Here is a 16,201-nt window from a genome sequence, read left to right as displayed (position 1 = left end):
ACTCTGGTTTAATAGTCAGGGTTATTGCAAAATATTGTTTAAATCTTAACGTCGGTAAATATGTACGTAAAAGATGCCCTTTCTTCTCAATATTAAAAATTTTTCTATAATGGCACCGAACTTTGAATATTTATAGGCTAACTAGAAGTTAAATAGAGGTATATTGGTGCTGTACGTTGATTTAGTGATGTTTCTGCTGCGGAGATCATTAAATGCAAGAGTAGGTTTTACACCAAGCGCTTTTTGCGCAGCTATAAGGCCTCCTGTGGGTGTTTTACAGTATAGATTGCAGTCAACGCTGCCATCCAATCCCCCAATAAACGCAGAATTGATTAAAAATACAGATAATACGATAGAAGGAGAAGCAGATCGTTGGATTGCTGCATTAGATGAACTGGATAAGGAGTTAGCAGAGGGGTCTTTCTCCGAAATGAATTTGTCTCAGCAAGGTGTCTCCGGAGTAAGTTATCAGCAACTGATGGAAACTATGCAGAACAAGTTTGAGCCAACTGCTGAGCAGCTAGCTGAGTGGGAAAGTTTAAAGAGTGTCCCAATCCCTTTGAAGAAGGACGAGGTTTTCGACCAAGTCGTCAACATGATTATGAGGCATGGAAAAAAAGAAAAAGCACATAAGATACTGTCGCGTGCCTTGTATATAGTGTTCTGTGTTACCAGGAAGGACCCACTCCCAGTTTTAAAGAAATCTTTGGACGACTTGGCTCCCTTGATGATAGTCAGAAAGTTCAAGACCCGTGTTGCTAAGGCAGCTGAAATCCCAGTGCCTTTAACGCAGAGACAAAGAATCCGTCTTGCATGGAAGTGGATTCTTGAAAGTTCATCCAAGAGGAAATCAGATGACATTGCTGTTCGTCTGGGACAAGAACTTGTTGCAGTATACAAAGGCGAAAGTACCGGTTTCCAAAAACGTGACGAAATTCATAAGTCCGCTATCGCACACAGAGCGTACATCAAGTTGAACTAGAAGGCAGCTTCTGAGCTTATTAAACTGTATATATATGTAAATATTCAATTAGCCTTCCTTTTTACATTTCGCATAGGTAACCTCCTGCTACGCCCGTTAATCCGCCAAGGAGATTCCCCGCTATGTCCCAAACATCAAAAGTCCTCTTACCTCCTGATAAAACAGGCTGCAGTAACTCGCTGCCGACTGCAGCAACTATCACAAGTCCAATAACGAGCACGTATTTAGGAATTCTATAGACCATCACAGTTTGGCCAGAATCCAAGTCCCCATACGCTACTATACGACGAAGCGGCCCAAAGCGTCCAAATATAGCCTCGGTATCAATGTACTTCGGAACAATGCATCTTACAAACAACCAAGTATCCACAAAAAAGGCTACAAAGTGAGCTAATTTGTCATTATCCTTAGTTATACTTTTGAGTTTAGCATTCGTGGTGATGCCTAAGATAAATAGTACAAATAACGCACATAAAGAGCGCAGAAAAGTACTTCCAGCGGATTTTTGCAGATATCATTACTCAATAAGTATATGTATGCAACACTAACCCTTGTTAATAGCGCTGTTGGTGCCTAATTGCCGGTTTATTGACACCTTCAAGTTCTGTAAATAAACGATACCCTTATAACTGTAGTTACCCGGGCTTCAAATATGTTTCTGATCAACTTTCAAATTTAAGACCAAGTAAAATGAAAACAGCCACCGTAAGTATAACATTAAGTGATAACAGTAATTTAACTTTACAAAGGTAGTGACTATCCATTCCATTGGACTTTGATAAGCTACTAATTGTTTGCTTGAGTTTTATGCACTGCGTTGGAGTTTGCTTAAAGTTATTCGGTGTATTGTTCAATATTCAACGTAATGGCAGTTATAAACTTTAAGGTTCCTCTATCAAAAGAGGAGAATGCAAGTTTTGGTTCACAGTTTAGATCACTTGACCGTGATGAATTTGGTATTGTTACGGGTGACACTTTAAAATCATATTTTAGTAATTCGGGGCTAAGCAGCCAATTATTGTCAAGGGTGTGGTCATTAGTCGATACAGAGCAACAGGGATTTTTGAATATCAGTCAGTTCTCCGCGGCAATGCGTGCGATTGGTCATCTACAGTTGAACCCGCAACTTTCAGTTACTTCGGAGTTATACGAAGCGCCTCCGTCGCAAATGACGACGCTTGCAGGGGCGGGATATAGTGGTATACCACCTGTTACGCCACATGACTATGCGAAATTCAGTCAACTCTTTGACAGATCTTCTGAGGATGGGGTTAGGATATCGGGAGCAAAGGCCAAGGAGGTTTTTTTGAAGGCTAAGTTGCCAAATGTTGTGCTTGGTTCAATTTGGACGCTGTGCGACAGGAATAATTCTGGCAGCCTAGATAAGACGGAGTTTGTTATCGCAATGCACTTGATTCAGCTAACTTTAAATAAGCACCCTAGTGCTACTAAATTACCCACGTCACTTCCTCCAGAGATATGGCGTACCAGTGCTCCTTCTAATCTGGCACCTCTGAGTAGAGACTCTACTGGGTTATCGACGTCTTCTTCTATTGCTAGAACTGGTACGTTGGCTCGCCTGTCGTCAAACTCCTTTACTAACATCTCAAATGACTGGACTTTGACTTACGAGAAGAAACAGCAATTTGATAGTATATTTGACGCTTTGGATAAAAATAAGGCTGGTGCTTTGGGTGCTGATGTTTTGGTTCCATTCTTTCTTACTTCAAAATTAAGCCAAGAAGTTTTGGCAACAATCTGGGATCTGGCAGACATTTATAATAATCCTGTATTTACAAAAACTGAATTTGCCATTGCAATGTTTTTAATTCAGAAGAAAAACGCTGGAATCGAATTTCCAGATATTGTACCAGATCAGTTGTTAAACTCTCCCGCTTTAGGCTTGCATTCTGGAAATGCTCCCCAACAACAGTATTATCCACCAGCACCAGCTTACAACAAACAGCCAGTAATCCCATCCAGGGATACCAAGCCCCACTTTGAACGTCCTCAACCGCAGAAAGGAAGCAGCTCCCTCAATGAACTGCTGACATTGAATCCATCATTTGACGGCCAGCCCAACCGTTCTTACCAGGCGGTTTCAAACAACACAGGTAGTTCAATTGGTACAACATCGAGACAAGTTGTACCTGGATTAGAGAGATCTTCGAGTCTTGGGAATTATGGTGCATCGCAGCAGAGCAGCAAACCATATGAAGGGAATCTCCAAAGAAGCGCTACTCAGCACTATGGTGGTGATCATTATCCAATGCACTCAAATCTTCAACCTTATGCCTCTCATAGCCCTTCTCAGAAGCAGCTATCATATACTTCAACTCCTCCTATGAGCAGTGCAGCGTTAACTGAAGTTCCTGAGCCCTCTCAAAGTGGAAACTGGGAAGGAACAGCTTCTCCTGGTGGTGGAACTGGTTATCAATCCGAGCCTTCTATTGAATTAGCCAATCTATCAAACCAGATTAGCTCCTTGACTACCCAAGCAACAATGTTAAGTGAAAAGAGGACAAATATTAAGCATGATCTGGATGAGATAGCTCAGTTAAAGTCAAAGACCGAAACAAAGCTAACTTCTTTACGCAGTTCATACGAAAAGGAAAGACTAGAAGTTGATGAACTTGAAACCCAATTAGTGAGATCGCGTAAAGAATTGAAGCTGTTAGAGCAAGAGCTAAAGGTTGCTGAGGAAGAGTATAATGAAGTTCAATCACAGTTACTGAGAGTTAAGGATGAGTTGGAGGAAACGAAGCATACAAATATGGAAACAACAGGACGTATTAGCCAATACAATAATCTGGCGGCAACTATGCGTAGAGATTTAACGGAAAAACAGCGGCAAGTAAAGCAAGAAAAATCATTACTTAGCGTTAACGCAAAGCAAGAAGAATTGAGTCAGATAACAGTGGCAAATTTGCAAGCCGAGATCAAGGGTATAGATGAACAACTTGTTCTGTTTATTAACAAAGGCAAAGAGTTAGATGAATATCGTGTTAACATTGAAAAACAACATAGTGAAATGGAACGGAAGCATCAAGAATTTGTCTCAAGATCCCATGAATTAGAGAATAAATACCGTGAATTTGGAGAAAGAGAGAAAGATTTGGTCCAACGGACAAAAGAGATAACTGAGAATGAGCAAAGATATCAGGCAGAAAACTTGAAATTACAGAAAATGTTCGAAGAGTTAAACAAAAAGCGTTTAGAGTACGAATTGGCGGAAAAGGAGGTTCTCCAGCAAAAACTTGAAGAGAAGGAGGAAAATTTGCATACTGACGAAAAAAGTCCTATTCAACCTCCAACCGAGGAAACAGTTGAGAAGCAAAATATTTCCTTTGCTTCTGAATCTAAAAACGCTGAAATTATTACTGATGATCAGACCTCTAGTACAAAAGCTAAATCCGAAATTCGTGATAATGTATCTTTACCAGTCGGATTACCGCAAGATGATGAAGGTAAACAAGACAGCGTTTTCGATAAAGATATTCCTACTTCGCCATCGCAAACTGAACTTGATGAGGAGGAACATATTGCTAGTGCTGAAACTGTAGCACAAGCAATGGACGAAGGTGATATGAATGTATACAGAATTCCTAGATCGGAATCTATGACTTCGTCTACTGCCAATAATGCTCCACAATCTGTTAGGGATGAGGAAGAGACTGATATACCGGAAGTTACAGGAGAGCATACCAGACTGCCTCCTAAGGAGTCTGATATTATTGATGAAGAATGTGAGAGAGATCTGACCCATGCCGCAGATAAATCTATTCCTGGAGGATGGGACGATCTGGATTATGACGATAATTCCAAAACTATAAGTGATCCTCCTTCAGCTTCGAAGAGCCAATTAAAAAGCAGTAATCTGGTTGATTCCTCGGGTACTGACCAATCCCTTGCCAGCACAGCACATAGTAATATGCTCGATTCTGACAGTGGAATTAGCGAATATTTGTACCATAGTTCCAGAGAAGTTCCCTCAGCAGACGCTGGATTCTATCGTATGACCCCAGCGACACCTATTGGTGGTGCTGCTGAGCACGATAACGAAAACATTACGTTACAACCTGCATCAATCACTTCGGGAGAAAACATGCCTACCACTTCATCCACTCATATAATGAAAGAAAATGTTTCTGAAAGTTCTCCTTCTACGCATCATTTCTCAAATCAACAGCTTAATCAAACCGCTAGCGTTCGTATTCCATCTATTTCTACACCTGTAAAGACTACAGAAGGGTATATGGTGGAACCTGTTTCACCTGTGCCCACCTTAAATGCTCAAACCACCCCCTCTTATGGTAATAGTATGCCTTACCTGGAAAACTCAGAGCTCTTAGATCCTGAGGAACTGCAGAAAACGAAGAGCTCAGAAATTGTTTTCGACGACTTTGCTTTTGAAGATTTAGAGCAGGCATCCCCTGAGGATGAGCTGGGTGCAACCCCTCGTCTGGATCCTAGTGCTGAATTTGAGACTGCACCCATTGGTTTCGATCATGATAATCTGAATAATTCTGGATTCATTGACGCCCCACACCCTGTGTTCAGCAGTTCCGCAAACAACCAACCTGTTTCAGTTAACGACCGTGATGAATGGGATGAAATTTTCCCGGCATATGAAACTAATAGGTCGAGCATGAATCCTATAACAAGACCAAATGACCCAAAGAATTCTTTCATGAACGTATCTGCAGTAAAATCTCCTACAAAAGAGACCGCCGTTCATTCAACCGGTGCGCCTATTGTTCCAGCTGCTGTCCAAGAACTAGAAAGCATGGGTTTTAGTAATAGCGAAGCTACTAATGCATTAAACAAATGCAACTGGGACTTAGAAGCGGCTACTAACTTTTTACTAGACAACAGCTAATAATTTATAGGGTGTAGCATGAGCATCTTGGAAAGTATACCCAAAAAAGATTATCAATAATGTATATGTATACAATGTAGCACGTAAGGTTATAAATTAATGTAGTTATTAGTTGTCATCTATTTGCTTCTTCCTCGCAGAGCTGGTCCTGTACCTCTAAAAGCATATTTTCTACACCTTGCTTCAATTCTGAAGCACCGCTACTGATATTAGTACCTAACCAACGGTCATATATCCCCTCTAATGTTTTTAGCTCTTCATTTATTGATTCATTTAGCTTAGACAATTCAGTCTGTAGTTCCTTATTCATACCATCTAAGGTTTCAAGGTTTTCATCTAACCGATTTATGGTCTCTTTCTTGGCTTTTTGTATATTTCCCTTCATGATGTCATCAGGAGTGAGTTTCTCAACGCATAATGCATTCCCTTTGCCACTATTTGAGTTACTTCTATCCCTGGCCTTGAGAATTAAATCGTCTAATTCATCCAATTTTTCCTTAACTTTACGTTCATCAAATATAGCTTCAAATTCCTGCTTACACAGATCCCACCAGAACTCACATACTTGGCTTTGGCATGTTTTCAAGTTAATATAACCCTCTTTTGTTGAGATATATTCCGGATAACAGCTCGATAACTTTTCCCAGTTCTGTAATTTCGCAATTGACTGTGATAAAGCTTTATCACAAACTTGATTAAGCCTTTTGAATCTTATTCTATGATTACTCGGTATTGGATTGTCATCAGAGTGGCTCATGATCGTTTATTTAGCATCCTTTTATGGTTTACGCATCGTCGTAATAAACGTGATGAAGGAATTATAGGAAATAATATATTTAACTTTTATAAGTAAAATATCCCTTTGTAAAGCAAACTTCTTCAAAATCATGAAGGAGTAAAAGCTGGCCTCAATACCGATCTTGGTTTATTTCAATGATGGAAATAGCTCCTCCAAACTCACTATATCACCTTTCGAAGTCTTACTTGATCCAATTGGCTTCAGAATTCCGTTCATCCACTCAAAGCGCGATTAATTGTACTCCACGGTTGGACAATATCTGGTATTTGGCCGCTGCTTCTACTTTTACCGCTTGCAACGAACCTCAAGAAATTCCCAAATTATACCATTTTGCTTTACTGCGTGAATCAAACCTCAATAAAGGTTCCTTATCGGATGTAGTCATTGCCGAAAGGGTTATGAAGTTATTTGAAAAAGACAGGCCTACTAGGATAGCAATATTGGATGAATGGTATAGCAAGCCAAATCGAGCGCAAGTTCTAATCACACAACGCTTCCAGGAAACTATATTAAAATCAAGTTCTTTGACCGGGTTGCCAAAAGCTATCAACAGTCTGCAGAAGTTAGCAGAGGAAATTCCAAGAAGTTTTCAAATTGAGCAGCCAAGAGTTCTTAAAGATGAGAAGGATTATAACAAGTTATTTCCTAATGTTATGAGAGATATCCACATGTCTAAAGAAGAAGTGGTAAAACGTGGAATGGACTGCTGGAATAGCATATATAGCACTACTGCTGAAAAGGTCACCAATAACATAAATAAGACGTATCCTGATCTTTGGTATTTCATCATGGCACATGTTTATGGTCCAATTCTTTCTCATACTGCAGTCCTAAGCTCTCAGGAAACCAGTTTGATTATAATAGCCGCGCTTGTACCACAGGATGTTAATGCGCAACTATGGGGTCACATGAAGGGTGCAATAAATATAGGGTGTGATAAACATGCAATAGAACGTATTCGAATGCTAAGCATTGCCATCTCTAAATACTGTGGAGCAAAGTGGAAAGAAGGAGTTGCGAAATTATAACCACTAGGTATATATAGGTACTTTAGTGATATATAATTTCCGTATCGTTGAAATATCTATCTACAAAAGCAAAATGCCATATTTTATTAGGACGTTCTAAAGGATTATCACTTCTTGCCAAATATATCCAAGGAAAACGTAGCGATTTTCGAAGTAATGTTGTATATTTTGCTAGTGCTCCCTTCGTCATTAACCTGTAGTGACGCTTGGTTGTTAACTTCATTAGGATCTTGCAGACCAGTCTCTATCATTTCGTCATCTTTACGACCAAATAATTGCCACCACCACTGAGTTTTATTTAAATCAGGCAAAATCCAATCTTCCTCTTCATCAGCATCGTACTGACGGTATGTTGGGTTGGTGAATTCCTTCGTTCGAGATCGAAAATAATCCCAGGCGCTGCGGGTTAATGAGGATGCCTCACTGTTAACTCTATCTTGCTCATTATTAAAAATGAATGTTCCATATTGACAGGAATAAAGGTGATACACTAGTCTCCTTAAAAAGCGTTCATTGAATTCAAATTGGCCGGGATTCTGCAATAGTAGTTGATAGACGCAATCAAGGAATTGCTGAAATATCGGAGCGCTAAGTTTGGGGCTTGTTTTCTTTTTGATTTGGGCGGCCTTCCGCATCATTAGCTCGGAAGTTGAAGAAGATACGTTATGCTCTGAGGTATCACCCCAGTCAGAGGCAATACTGGAATTATTATTTGATATATTGAGACGATTGATTGAATTGTCGCGAAAAATCGATTCGGAGCTTAGATGACCACATCTTTCACCAAACCTGTGGCCAAAGGACAGCCAATCTTTCTCCACTAAGATCATAAACCCCTCTAAAGTCCTAAAATATGGATCTAGGCAAACTTGTAAAAGAGAACAAATCTGAGCTGTACGATCCCAACCATCTGAACAATGGATGAGCATATTGGACTTGTTGAAAATAATGGATTTTGCTAGTGTATCAACAGATGAAAGCAACAGCCTGATGTACTTTAACCAGTTACTTGCCTTGCTGTTGTTTAGCAAGTTTTTATCTATAGACAGGTTTAAATCGTTATCAACTAGGAAGTTTTCAACAACGAAATTAAGTGTGTCTCTCATGTAATGGATATTATCTATGCCCAGAAACATCCTACTACAAGTGTTCCCAAAGTTATAGTAGTCCATGTTTTCTGTTCCACCTCCCAATGCTGTCTGTGCCATGGCATTCGTTGCAGGCCGTGCATCAACAATTAAGTTCTTGCAAGTCTCAGTCGGAGCGCACTTGAAAGCTTCATAGACGAGCTTTTCATCCTGTATCGAACGCTGCTGAGTTAAACCCGGCAGTGGTTGTGCAGATCTCGTAATTGACGCACCGCTCTTTTTATAGTAGTATGTTAATACAGGAATGCGGTTTCGCGCTCTATATTTGCTGGCATGTGTTAGTAACGAGTCCGAAACACTGGCCGGTACTACCAGTTGCTTAGGATATGTGCTGCAGAACTGGTAGTTCTCGTTCACTTTCGTTATGCGCCACACTGAGTCTTCATCAAATGAAATTCCCTGTCTTTTGAATTCAGTAACTGCATCGTATATGTCCCAGCTACTATACCCCAATTCAGCCTTATTGGGAGTATATATAAATGCATATAGCTGGGAAACCTGGTTTAATACCGTAAGGCGTAATATTGAATCAAAAACATCCTGCGCAATAGATTCTACAGGAAAATCGATCGAAAATATCGTATAATCCTTTCCTACTATTTTAACATTCGAATAAGACCAAATATCCTTTCCTTCAAACAATAAATCTATATGCTCATCCACCTGGTTCCTATTACTAGACACAATTGCACTCCCATTGTTCTTAAATACAGTCCCAATAGTTGGATATGAAACCCAAAACTCCCTTGGCATGTTAGCACTTGTAAAAATCAAATGATGAGTGGTAAGATGCAGCGTGCCCTCAACTGATAGTCCCTTTCTATGTAGTATAACATTTTCCACCTTGAACACCTCCTTGTTAGTATATTTCAACTGCATTCGAACGTAATTTACAGACATAAACAAGTCCCAGTTAAAACATACCTTTGCTACCTTAATGTACTCCATCTCATCCAGTAAAATGGAGTATATTATAGTGCTATGATTTTCAAAATATCTAATATACCAACAATACCGCAATTCAAAGCAGCAATGGCTCTGTTTCCTGTATAGTCATTATTACGTATGGTAGTAATGATGAGTCTTCTTCTTTTTTAATGCCAACATCATTGGTTACCCGGACTACACTTATGATTCATTATCCGTACGACCAATAGCACGAATAGTAGCAACATCAAAGATCCCTATGAGATCTGGATGGGTCTGGCCACTGATACGATGATTTGCCAACTTGCCAACCCATATCGAAGGATTTTCTGTGTTCTTGTGCCTGCACTAAGCACTGACTACATGTTAAGTACTCCCAGATATAATAATAACCAATAAAAGAACTAACTTAGAATGAGATTATTTTAGCTATTCATTGTGTAATTACCGCTATAAACGGTCCGCAACTGAACGATGGTTGTGTTTTCTTTGCCTGCTAGAAACTTAGTTTAGTAAATCATGGAGTTTTCGTTGTCTTATTGACACTCGGTAATAGGCTCCAGCTCCAGAATATACTTGCCCTCCTTGTACTCTTGATCCCGTTTCTCACTCATTAGGTACTTCCAGCCTACGAGATTCTTACAAGTATGGCAATAAATGTCACATACTACATATCGGCCTGTAATCATACAACGCGTCTCACGCCGGCCCTCGGTGACGTTGATTACCTTGCGCATCAAATATGCGTCGCCAGTCTTCCCACAGTAGTCCTTGGACATAATATGGTTAGACGACGACAGATGCGTCTTACAGTAATTACAGCCATAAATAGCCAAATTCGTCCGCTTATTTTTAATACCAATATAATCCTCCGAAGGGCGCTCTATGTAGACTGAATAACCGATGGCCATGACCTTAATACAAAATCGCTTTCCCACTAGTGTTAAAATATTGAACGGTACTCTCCTGCTGTTGGTAGCACGTTGGCCTGACTCCCGTATTCCACAATATTATGAAATATAGCCGTGGCTTATGGATTATACTTGCAAAAGGCCAAAGCTGATACGTGCTCCTATTGCAAGATTATGCAGTATTGCCAGGTTAAGTAATGTACGCCTCCTGCAGCAAACTGGGTAGTAGAGTTAAAATGAACGTTCTTCCCTCTCTAAAGAATTCCGGTAGTTATGCGGTGATATAAAGTGATAACAAAGACGAAAGGGATGATGGAAAGGAGCAGTTATTCATATTGAGTTCCAATAAGGGTTGATAGGGATCCGAATTCCTAAGGTTCCGAATGTACGGGTGTTAGCTGTCTATCACGTGCAGTAGAGCTTACAGAGGGCTAGTGGGGAGAAGAGCGGTATATGTGGTCGCTACGTGCTAGTGCAGATGTCGTTAGAGCAATTTGTTGTGTGCTCTGTGGTTATTTAGCGTGTATGTGTTGGTCAAGCGACTGTGACGCTGTCGCTACATAAGACGTCGCGGTGAAAAAGAGAAAATTCTGGACCCAAGGGTGGCATGTTGTGGGTTCGTTACGGTGGATCTGGGGCATTGTCTTGGTTTTACGTTTTTTTGGAGACTTCGTGAGTTTTTCGAGGGGAGCGGTGATGATGATATTTGTTTTGTGTGCTTGCAAAGCTAGAGTATTTTACTAAGATTATAATGTATTGAAGAAGAAGATTTGTAATGCCAGACAGAAATGGACGTGGCTATGATCTTGATCCGTAAGCATAGGAAGCATACCAAGCCCCATTAGGTTACAGGCAAGACGTATTACGACTGTATTTTATGTTATAATGATAATGATTACCCTTGAGGATCGACCCCAACGGTCCGTAACCTTTTGCGAACTTTCGATCTGAAATGATGTCTCAATTTTGCGCATCCAGGCTCTCGCATAAACGTTAGGAAGAATTAAAACTCCATGACGGCTATTTCCTACCGTGCCTGGAATCCTATCTGGCCATTGTTATTGTGGAATCATCAAAAGACCGTGGCACGTTAGTTCATTTCATGTGGCTCCGCCTTACAAATTTAAAGGGTCCAGATGACCGATGGGCGCAGGTCCCCTAATGAGCGCATCTACATCATTGATGACCTGCAATGGCGCAGTCTTGAGCATTGAGGCCAGGATCTGACGAATATCGAGGTAGGCGGATAGCGGCAGTGCTTGCATTGAGTATACCATGGACATTTTGTAGCTACCAATGAGGAATACTTTTTCCGTTTTACAACACTGTTCTTTGGATTATGCAGTGTAGCGACGCTGTCGCTGCAGAAATGACAGAGGACACAGTTAAAAATTAATTACTGTCAACTGAAATGAAGATACTTCGTGTGTACTCATTAGAACCATTTACCATGTTTTTAGACGTTTATTTCCACTGATGCAGGGTAGTAATACATAATGGATAGTGTTATATATATCATAATGAATATCCTAATAAATTAACTACATCACCATACTTGGAGTTCCTCATAATAATCGATTTGGCCCTCCTTACGATGGCCAGTTTCATAAGCAGTTATATTTCTGACCTCGTCGACCATTTGGTTGTGTGCACATGCCATGACTGCAATATTGAGGCCTGAAGCCTCATCCAAATCTGAATGTATAACTTCGCGCATTGGTGGTCTACCATGTCTGATTTCTACACTCGAAGGTAGATCCGGCAATATACTATTTAGTTTAATGGCTGTAATCTCTTGTGAATGTTTATCGTCCTGCCTGTCGTCGTCGTTATTGTCGTCGTCATTATTAATGTGCTCCTCTTTGCTAGTCCCCGAAGATGAATCTCCGATGACTGGTCCCTCAGGTCTTGTAACATAAATAATAATCTGAACGTTCCTGAATGGTGCTAGACGTTTTAGCTCTTCTAAGAACCAGCTAATTGTAGCATAATTTCTAACAACCCAGTACAACTTAACGTATGCAGTCTTGGAAGTTAGTCCACGCCTTCCTAGTTGCTCAGCATATGTAAATGGACCTGGGATACCATTACCTCCAGCGTACAGTAACACAGTGTCGTAATGATATAGAGGATAGTGATTACCGTATGGTCCCTCCACTGCAACTCTCAACTTCATAGACTGGTCTGGTTTTTTCAAGAGTTTCTGGTAAATAGAATTCGTTGCACCGTTCTTCTTCTTAATAAAAAATTTAACATGGCTAGAATCATCACCAGTCACTAGTGTGAAAGGGTGGGACTGGAAGAATAGAGGGCTGCCAACAAAGTAAACGTAAGCAATTGAACCTGGGTAATTCTTCCACCACTTTCTGCGTGGGACCAAGACTTCAAGTGTCTCATCCGATACAATCCTGACTTCCGCTTGACGCACACCAAAGAATGCAATACGCCCCAAGCGTGAAACTCTATCAAGAAGCCATAGGAAAGCACAGATATGATACCACCTAGCATAACCAAATTCACGGGTATGAACCCAAGCACCAGCTAGGAATGCAACGGCCAATAATATGTGGAAGTATAAGAAAACTTCATACCACCGGTGACGCAAGTAAGCCATACCTTGAATGATCATCACACCCCCTGCTACCATTGCCAATGAACCCCAGCGCCACCAATATGTGTGCGAGCGCCTTTGATATTTGTTTGTTACTAATGTCTGGGTAAACATAGCCCCGGTATGGACAAGCACAGACGCTACGGTGAGACGGGCAATCCATTTATGGTATGTCAGGAACACTGACTGTTTCCAACCAGTCAAGAATAGGAAAATATTACTGCGACCTGCCAACATCCATGTCAATACACAGAGGAACCCAGCCAAAATACCAGCTCTATCACCAATGCTAAAGCTTATCCTGTTAGATTTCGTCCATTCCCGATACACAAAGCCTTCATACCTCACACAATGGAAAATTAAGGTAAGGAAGACAAAAATAAATGCGATAATGGACTCCAGCCTTGTTGGTAGGTAACCGTATAGCCTCGTTGCACTGGTATGTTTCCCGTCAGTAATAGATGCAAGAGACACAAATTCACGGTACCTGCGAATGGGATACAATGCACATACTCGCCTTTTTCCCGCCAGCCAGATATTTGGCATTATACTTCTGATAACGTTTGCCAATGTCCCCAGCAAAAGAATAAATCCCCAGTATGCAATCAAAACACCGCCCATCGCCATAGAGTCATCAAGATTCCGTTGCTTCACCTTCGAGGATCTGAAAGCATTCAGATACTCTGACGAATTATAATGTACAGGAACTGAAACAGGAACCGCCTTATTAAAATCAGGGATGTCATGTACATGAACCAGGTTATCTTTTGCGTCTTCGTAAGCCTTCTGCAGCTGCTCCCTTGTCAAGGTTACGTTACTGCGCACACAACTTTTGATGAAGGCCATTTCGAAGTCCTTTCTAGCCTGAGCATCGTGCTCAGTGTTCTTATACCCACAGTTAAGGTACGAAGCCAACGCATGAGGGTTCTTGCATTGACAGGCGTAACTCTTCACATTATCCTTCTCACAGAATTTTGCAGTGAAAGTAACCGCTGCTTTACATGCAAATGGAATATACGAGGATTCAGACTTCCGTTTGTAGCCCTCCTTATAAGCTTCGACTATGGCAGACGATACAAGCACGCTAGCAAACAAGTGCCAAATCTTCATAGTTGATCTGATCTCCTACGGTTGTCATACTACATACCTTTGTCTCAAACATCGAACTGGTGATCTTAGTACTACTTATATATATTATAGCTTTAAACATCAAGTATGTGCACCCATTTCCAGGTTGCTGACATTAGGGCTGGGTGATATCTTCGATGCTGATAACTTCATGGCTAAGTTAGTTTTACTGACAAAAGACTACTGTCTCTACGTAGACGTCAAGCTAACTTTCTTCTTACTTTTCTTCTTGTAGGCACTTTTACAGAATGCACACCCATTTTCTCAAAAATTCAGAATTAATGCCGTATGATCGTACTAGTAGTGAAGTATTAGCCAAAATTCAGGCTGTAGATCCTGTTATGGTGATACTGAAGAGCTCGACATCATACCTTTTGCAAATCGCCTATTCTTCATTGTAACTTTTATTCCGATAAAAAGGCTGTGGACGCTGTCACTTTAGAAAGTCTGGAAGGCGGGATAACTCTCCGGATTGTGATAACAGATGGAGAAAAAATTGGTTTCGCTAGGTTAAGCAAAAGTACGTAATACAAAGTGTAACTATAATGCATATGGCGGTTAAATAAGTTATTTATCGATCATATCCATAAGTTATACTAGAATAGTGGTATCTACTGTGACCTGCGTGGTGAGCACAAGCGGTTGTGTCACGAAACCGGTTTATTGATGTTAATTATTAATGGTGAGCGTAAGTCCCGACGGCGACAGTTGAGCCTGTAGCTTTAGGAGATCTCCAGATCTGCCGAGATCTTCGGTAGTGTTAGACTGAATTCCTCATGAAGCGACAGAAGTGCATTTGTGCAGCCGAAAAACTGGGTGCTGGGGGTATCGGATACACTAACTCCGGATTGGTGAGACAATAACCTAGACCTTGGGTGAATTTAAAGCCTAGTGGTGGTGAGCAATGTAGCTTGGGCGCTTTTATCGGTCGGCTAGCAGTCTGGGTGATACACCCCGCCTGGGTGCGGTTAGAACAGCACGGCAGTGGAACGCTACCAAGAGCATCACCGCCAGATCACGTGGTTGAAGAGCGGCTGTTTGGTAATTAAACTTTTTTCGGTGCAGTGTCATCCTGGCCTGAATGGGTGTCGTTGGCAATAGCAACAAGGAATCGTACCACCTCCATGACGCACTACACCCACTTCAAGCGGCTGGACTAATCTAAACTTAGAAGCTGATGTGACGGATAGAACTATAACAATGCAGGGTATTCTGTCTAGTGCTCGATGAGTGCAAATACGAACTACAACGGCAAGCAAAGCGCCTGTGTGGACGAATCCAAAAGCCCACCAACGAAAAGTGAAGGATCAAGGTCTTCGTACCAACGCCTGCGCAGGTACTCCATTGCTTGAACCAACCATGGAGCCCGGAATCGAAGCAGCGTAAAATATTCTCAAAGCCAGCGAGACTATTGTCACGTGATTGCAATGTGCTGCCTGCTCGCCCAGTTTGTGCAGTTCCTTTGCCAAACGTCATTATGCTACGATGCGGACATAGTTCCGACCCTATAAGCACAACGATGCTGAGCTGAAGATCAGTAGATTGGGGCATGAACTTTACCAATTGCTTAGATTGCTACCAACACTATGCCCTGCGCCTCACCAAGTATAAGCCGAAACCACATTCCTCCATCTCATATGATTTCTTCAGTGCGAATTATTCTAATCATAGTTAACCAAGCCCTGTGTCGTCTTCGCAAAAATTGCTGGTCATTGCAACAGTCTTGTATGCCTCAAGACGATCTTCGCCTCTCTTTCATACGGCAAGTAACCCTTACTGGTAAAACGC

The 16,201-nt window shown here is 41.2% G+C and overlaps 8 protein-coding genes across 8 annotated transcripts; 3 read left to right on the top strand and 5 right to left on the bottom strand.

Moving 5' to 3' along the window:
• Window positions 1-187: 187 nt before the first annotated feature.
• RSM7 (mitochondrial 37S ribosomal protein uS7m) lies at window positions 188-982 on the top strand (the record flags this gene model as incomplete). The annotated part of the gene is made up of 1 exon (XM_018132004.1): window positions 188-982. One exon carries the CDS (start codon window positions 188-190, stop codon window positions 980-982), a length of 795 nt encoding a protein of 264 aa, XP_017987418.1.
• A 61-nt stretch (window positions 983-1,043) lies between these two features.
• Window positions 1,044-1,500, bottom strand: AW171_hschr42314 (uncharacterized protein; the record flags this gene model as incomplete). The annotated part of the gene is given in 1 exon segment (XM_018132005.1): window positions 1,044-1,500. Coding segments are annotated over 1 exon segment (456 nt in total).
• Window positions 1,501-1,847: 347 nt separating this feature from the next.
• EDE1 (Ede1p) lies at window positions 1,848-5,861 on the top strand (the record flags this gene model as incomplete). Its single annotated transcript, XM_018132006.1, has 1 exon — window positions 1,848-5,861. The coding sequence occupies one exon, from the start codon at window positions 1,848-1,850 to the stop codon at window positions 5,859-5,861; it is 4,014 nt and encodes a 1,337-aa protein (XP_017987416.1).
• A 115-nt stretch (window positions 5,862-5,976) lies between these two features.
• Window positions 5,977-6,618, bottom strand: NNF1 (MIND complex subunit NNF1; the record flags this gene model as incomplete). Its single annotated transcript, XM_018132007.1, has 1 exon — window positions 5,977-6,618. The coding sequence occupies one exon, from the start codon at window positions 6,616-6,618 to the stop codon at window positions 5,977-5,979; it is 642 nt and encodes a 213-aa protein (XP_017987415.1).
• A 176-nt stretch (window positions 6,619-6,794) lies between these two features.
• Window positions 6,795-7,688, top strand: PXP2 (Pxp2p; the record flags this gene model as incomplete). Its single annotated transcript, XM_018132008.1, has 1 exon — window positions 6,795-7,688. One exon carries the CDS (start codon window positions 6,795-6,797, stop codon window positions 7,686-7,688), a length of 894 nt encoding a protein of 297 aa, XP_017987414.1.
• Window positions 7,689-7,795: 107 nt separating this feature from the next.
• YMR1 (phosphatidylinositol-3-phosphatase YMR1) lies at window positions 7,796-9,784 on the bottom strand (the record flags this gene model as incomplete). The annotated part of the gene is made up of 2 exons (XM_018132009.1): window positions 7,796-9,679; window positions 9,761-9,784. 2 exons carry the CDS (start codon window positions 9,782-9,784, stop codon window positions 7,796-7,798), a joined length of 1,908 nt encoding a protein of 635 aa, XP_017987413.1.
• A 515-nt stretch (window positions 9,785-10,299) lies between these two features.
• MOH1 (Moh1p) lies at window positions 10,300-10,674 on the bottom strand (the record flags this gene model as incomplete). Its single annotated transcript, XM_018132010.1, has 1 exon — window positions 10,300-10,674. One exon carries the CDS (start codon window positions 10,672-10,674, stop codon window positions 10,300-10,302), a length of 375 nt encoding a protein of 124 aa, XP_017987412.1.
• A 1,546-nt stretch (window positions 10,675-12,220) lies between these two features.
• On the bottom strand, window positions 12,221-14,395 carry AW171_hschr42308 (ferric reductase family protein; the record flags this gene model as incomplete). Its single annotated transcript, XM_018132011.1, has 1 exon — window positions 12,221-14,395. The coding sequence occupies one exon, from the start codon at window positions 14,393-14,395 to the stop codon at window positions 12,221-12,223; it is 2,175 nt and encodes a 724-aa protein (XP_017987411.1).
• Between the last annotated feature and the right edge of the window lie 1,806 nt (window positions 14,396-16,201).

Source organism: Eremothecium sinecaudum, chromosome IV, assembly GCF_001548555.1.
Source record: "Eremothecium sinecaudum strain ATCC 58844 chromosome IV, complete sequence".
NCBI lineage: Eukaryota > Fungi > Ascomycota > Saccharomycetes > Saccharomycetales > Saccharomycetaceae > Eremothecium > Eremothecium sinecaudum.
This window is presented reverse-complemented; position numbering and strand designations above follow the sequence as displayed.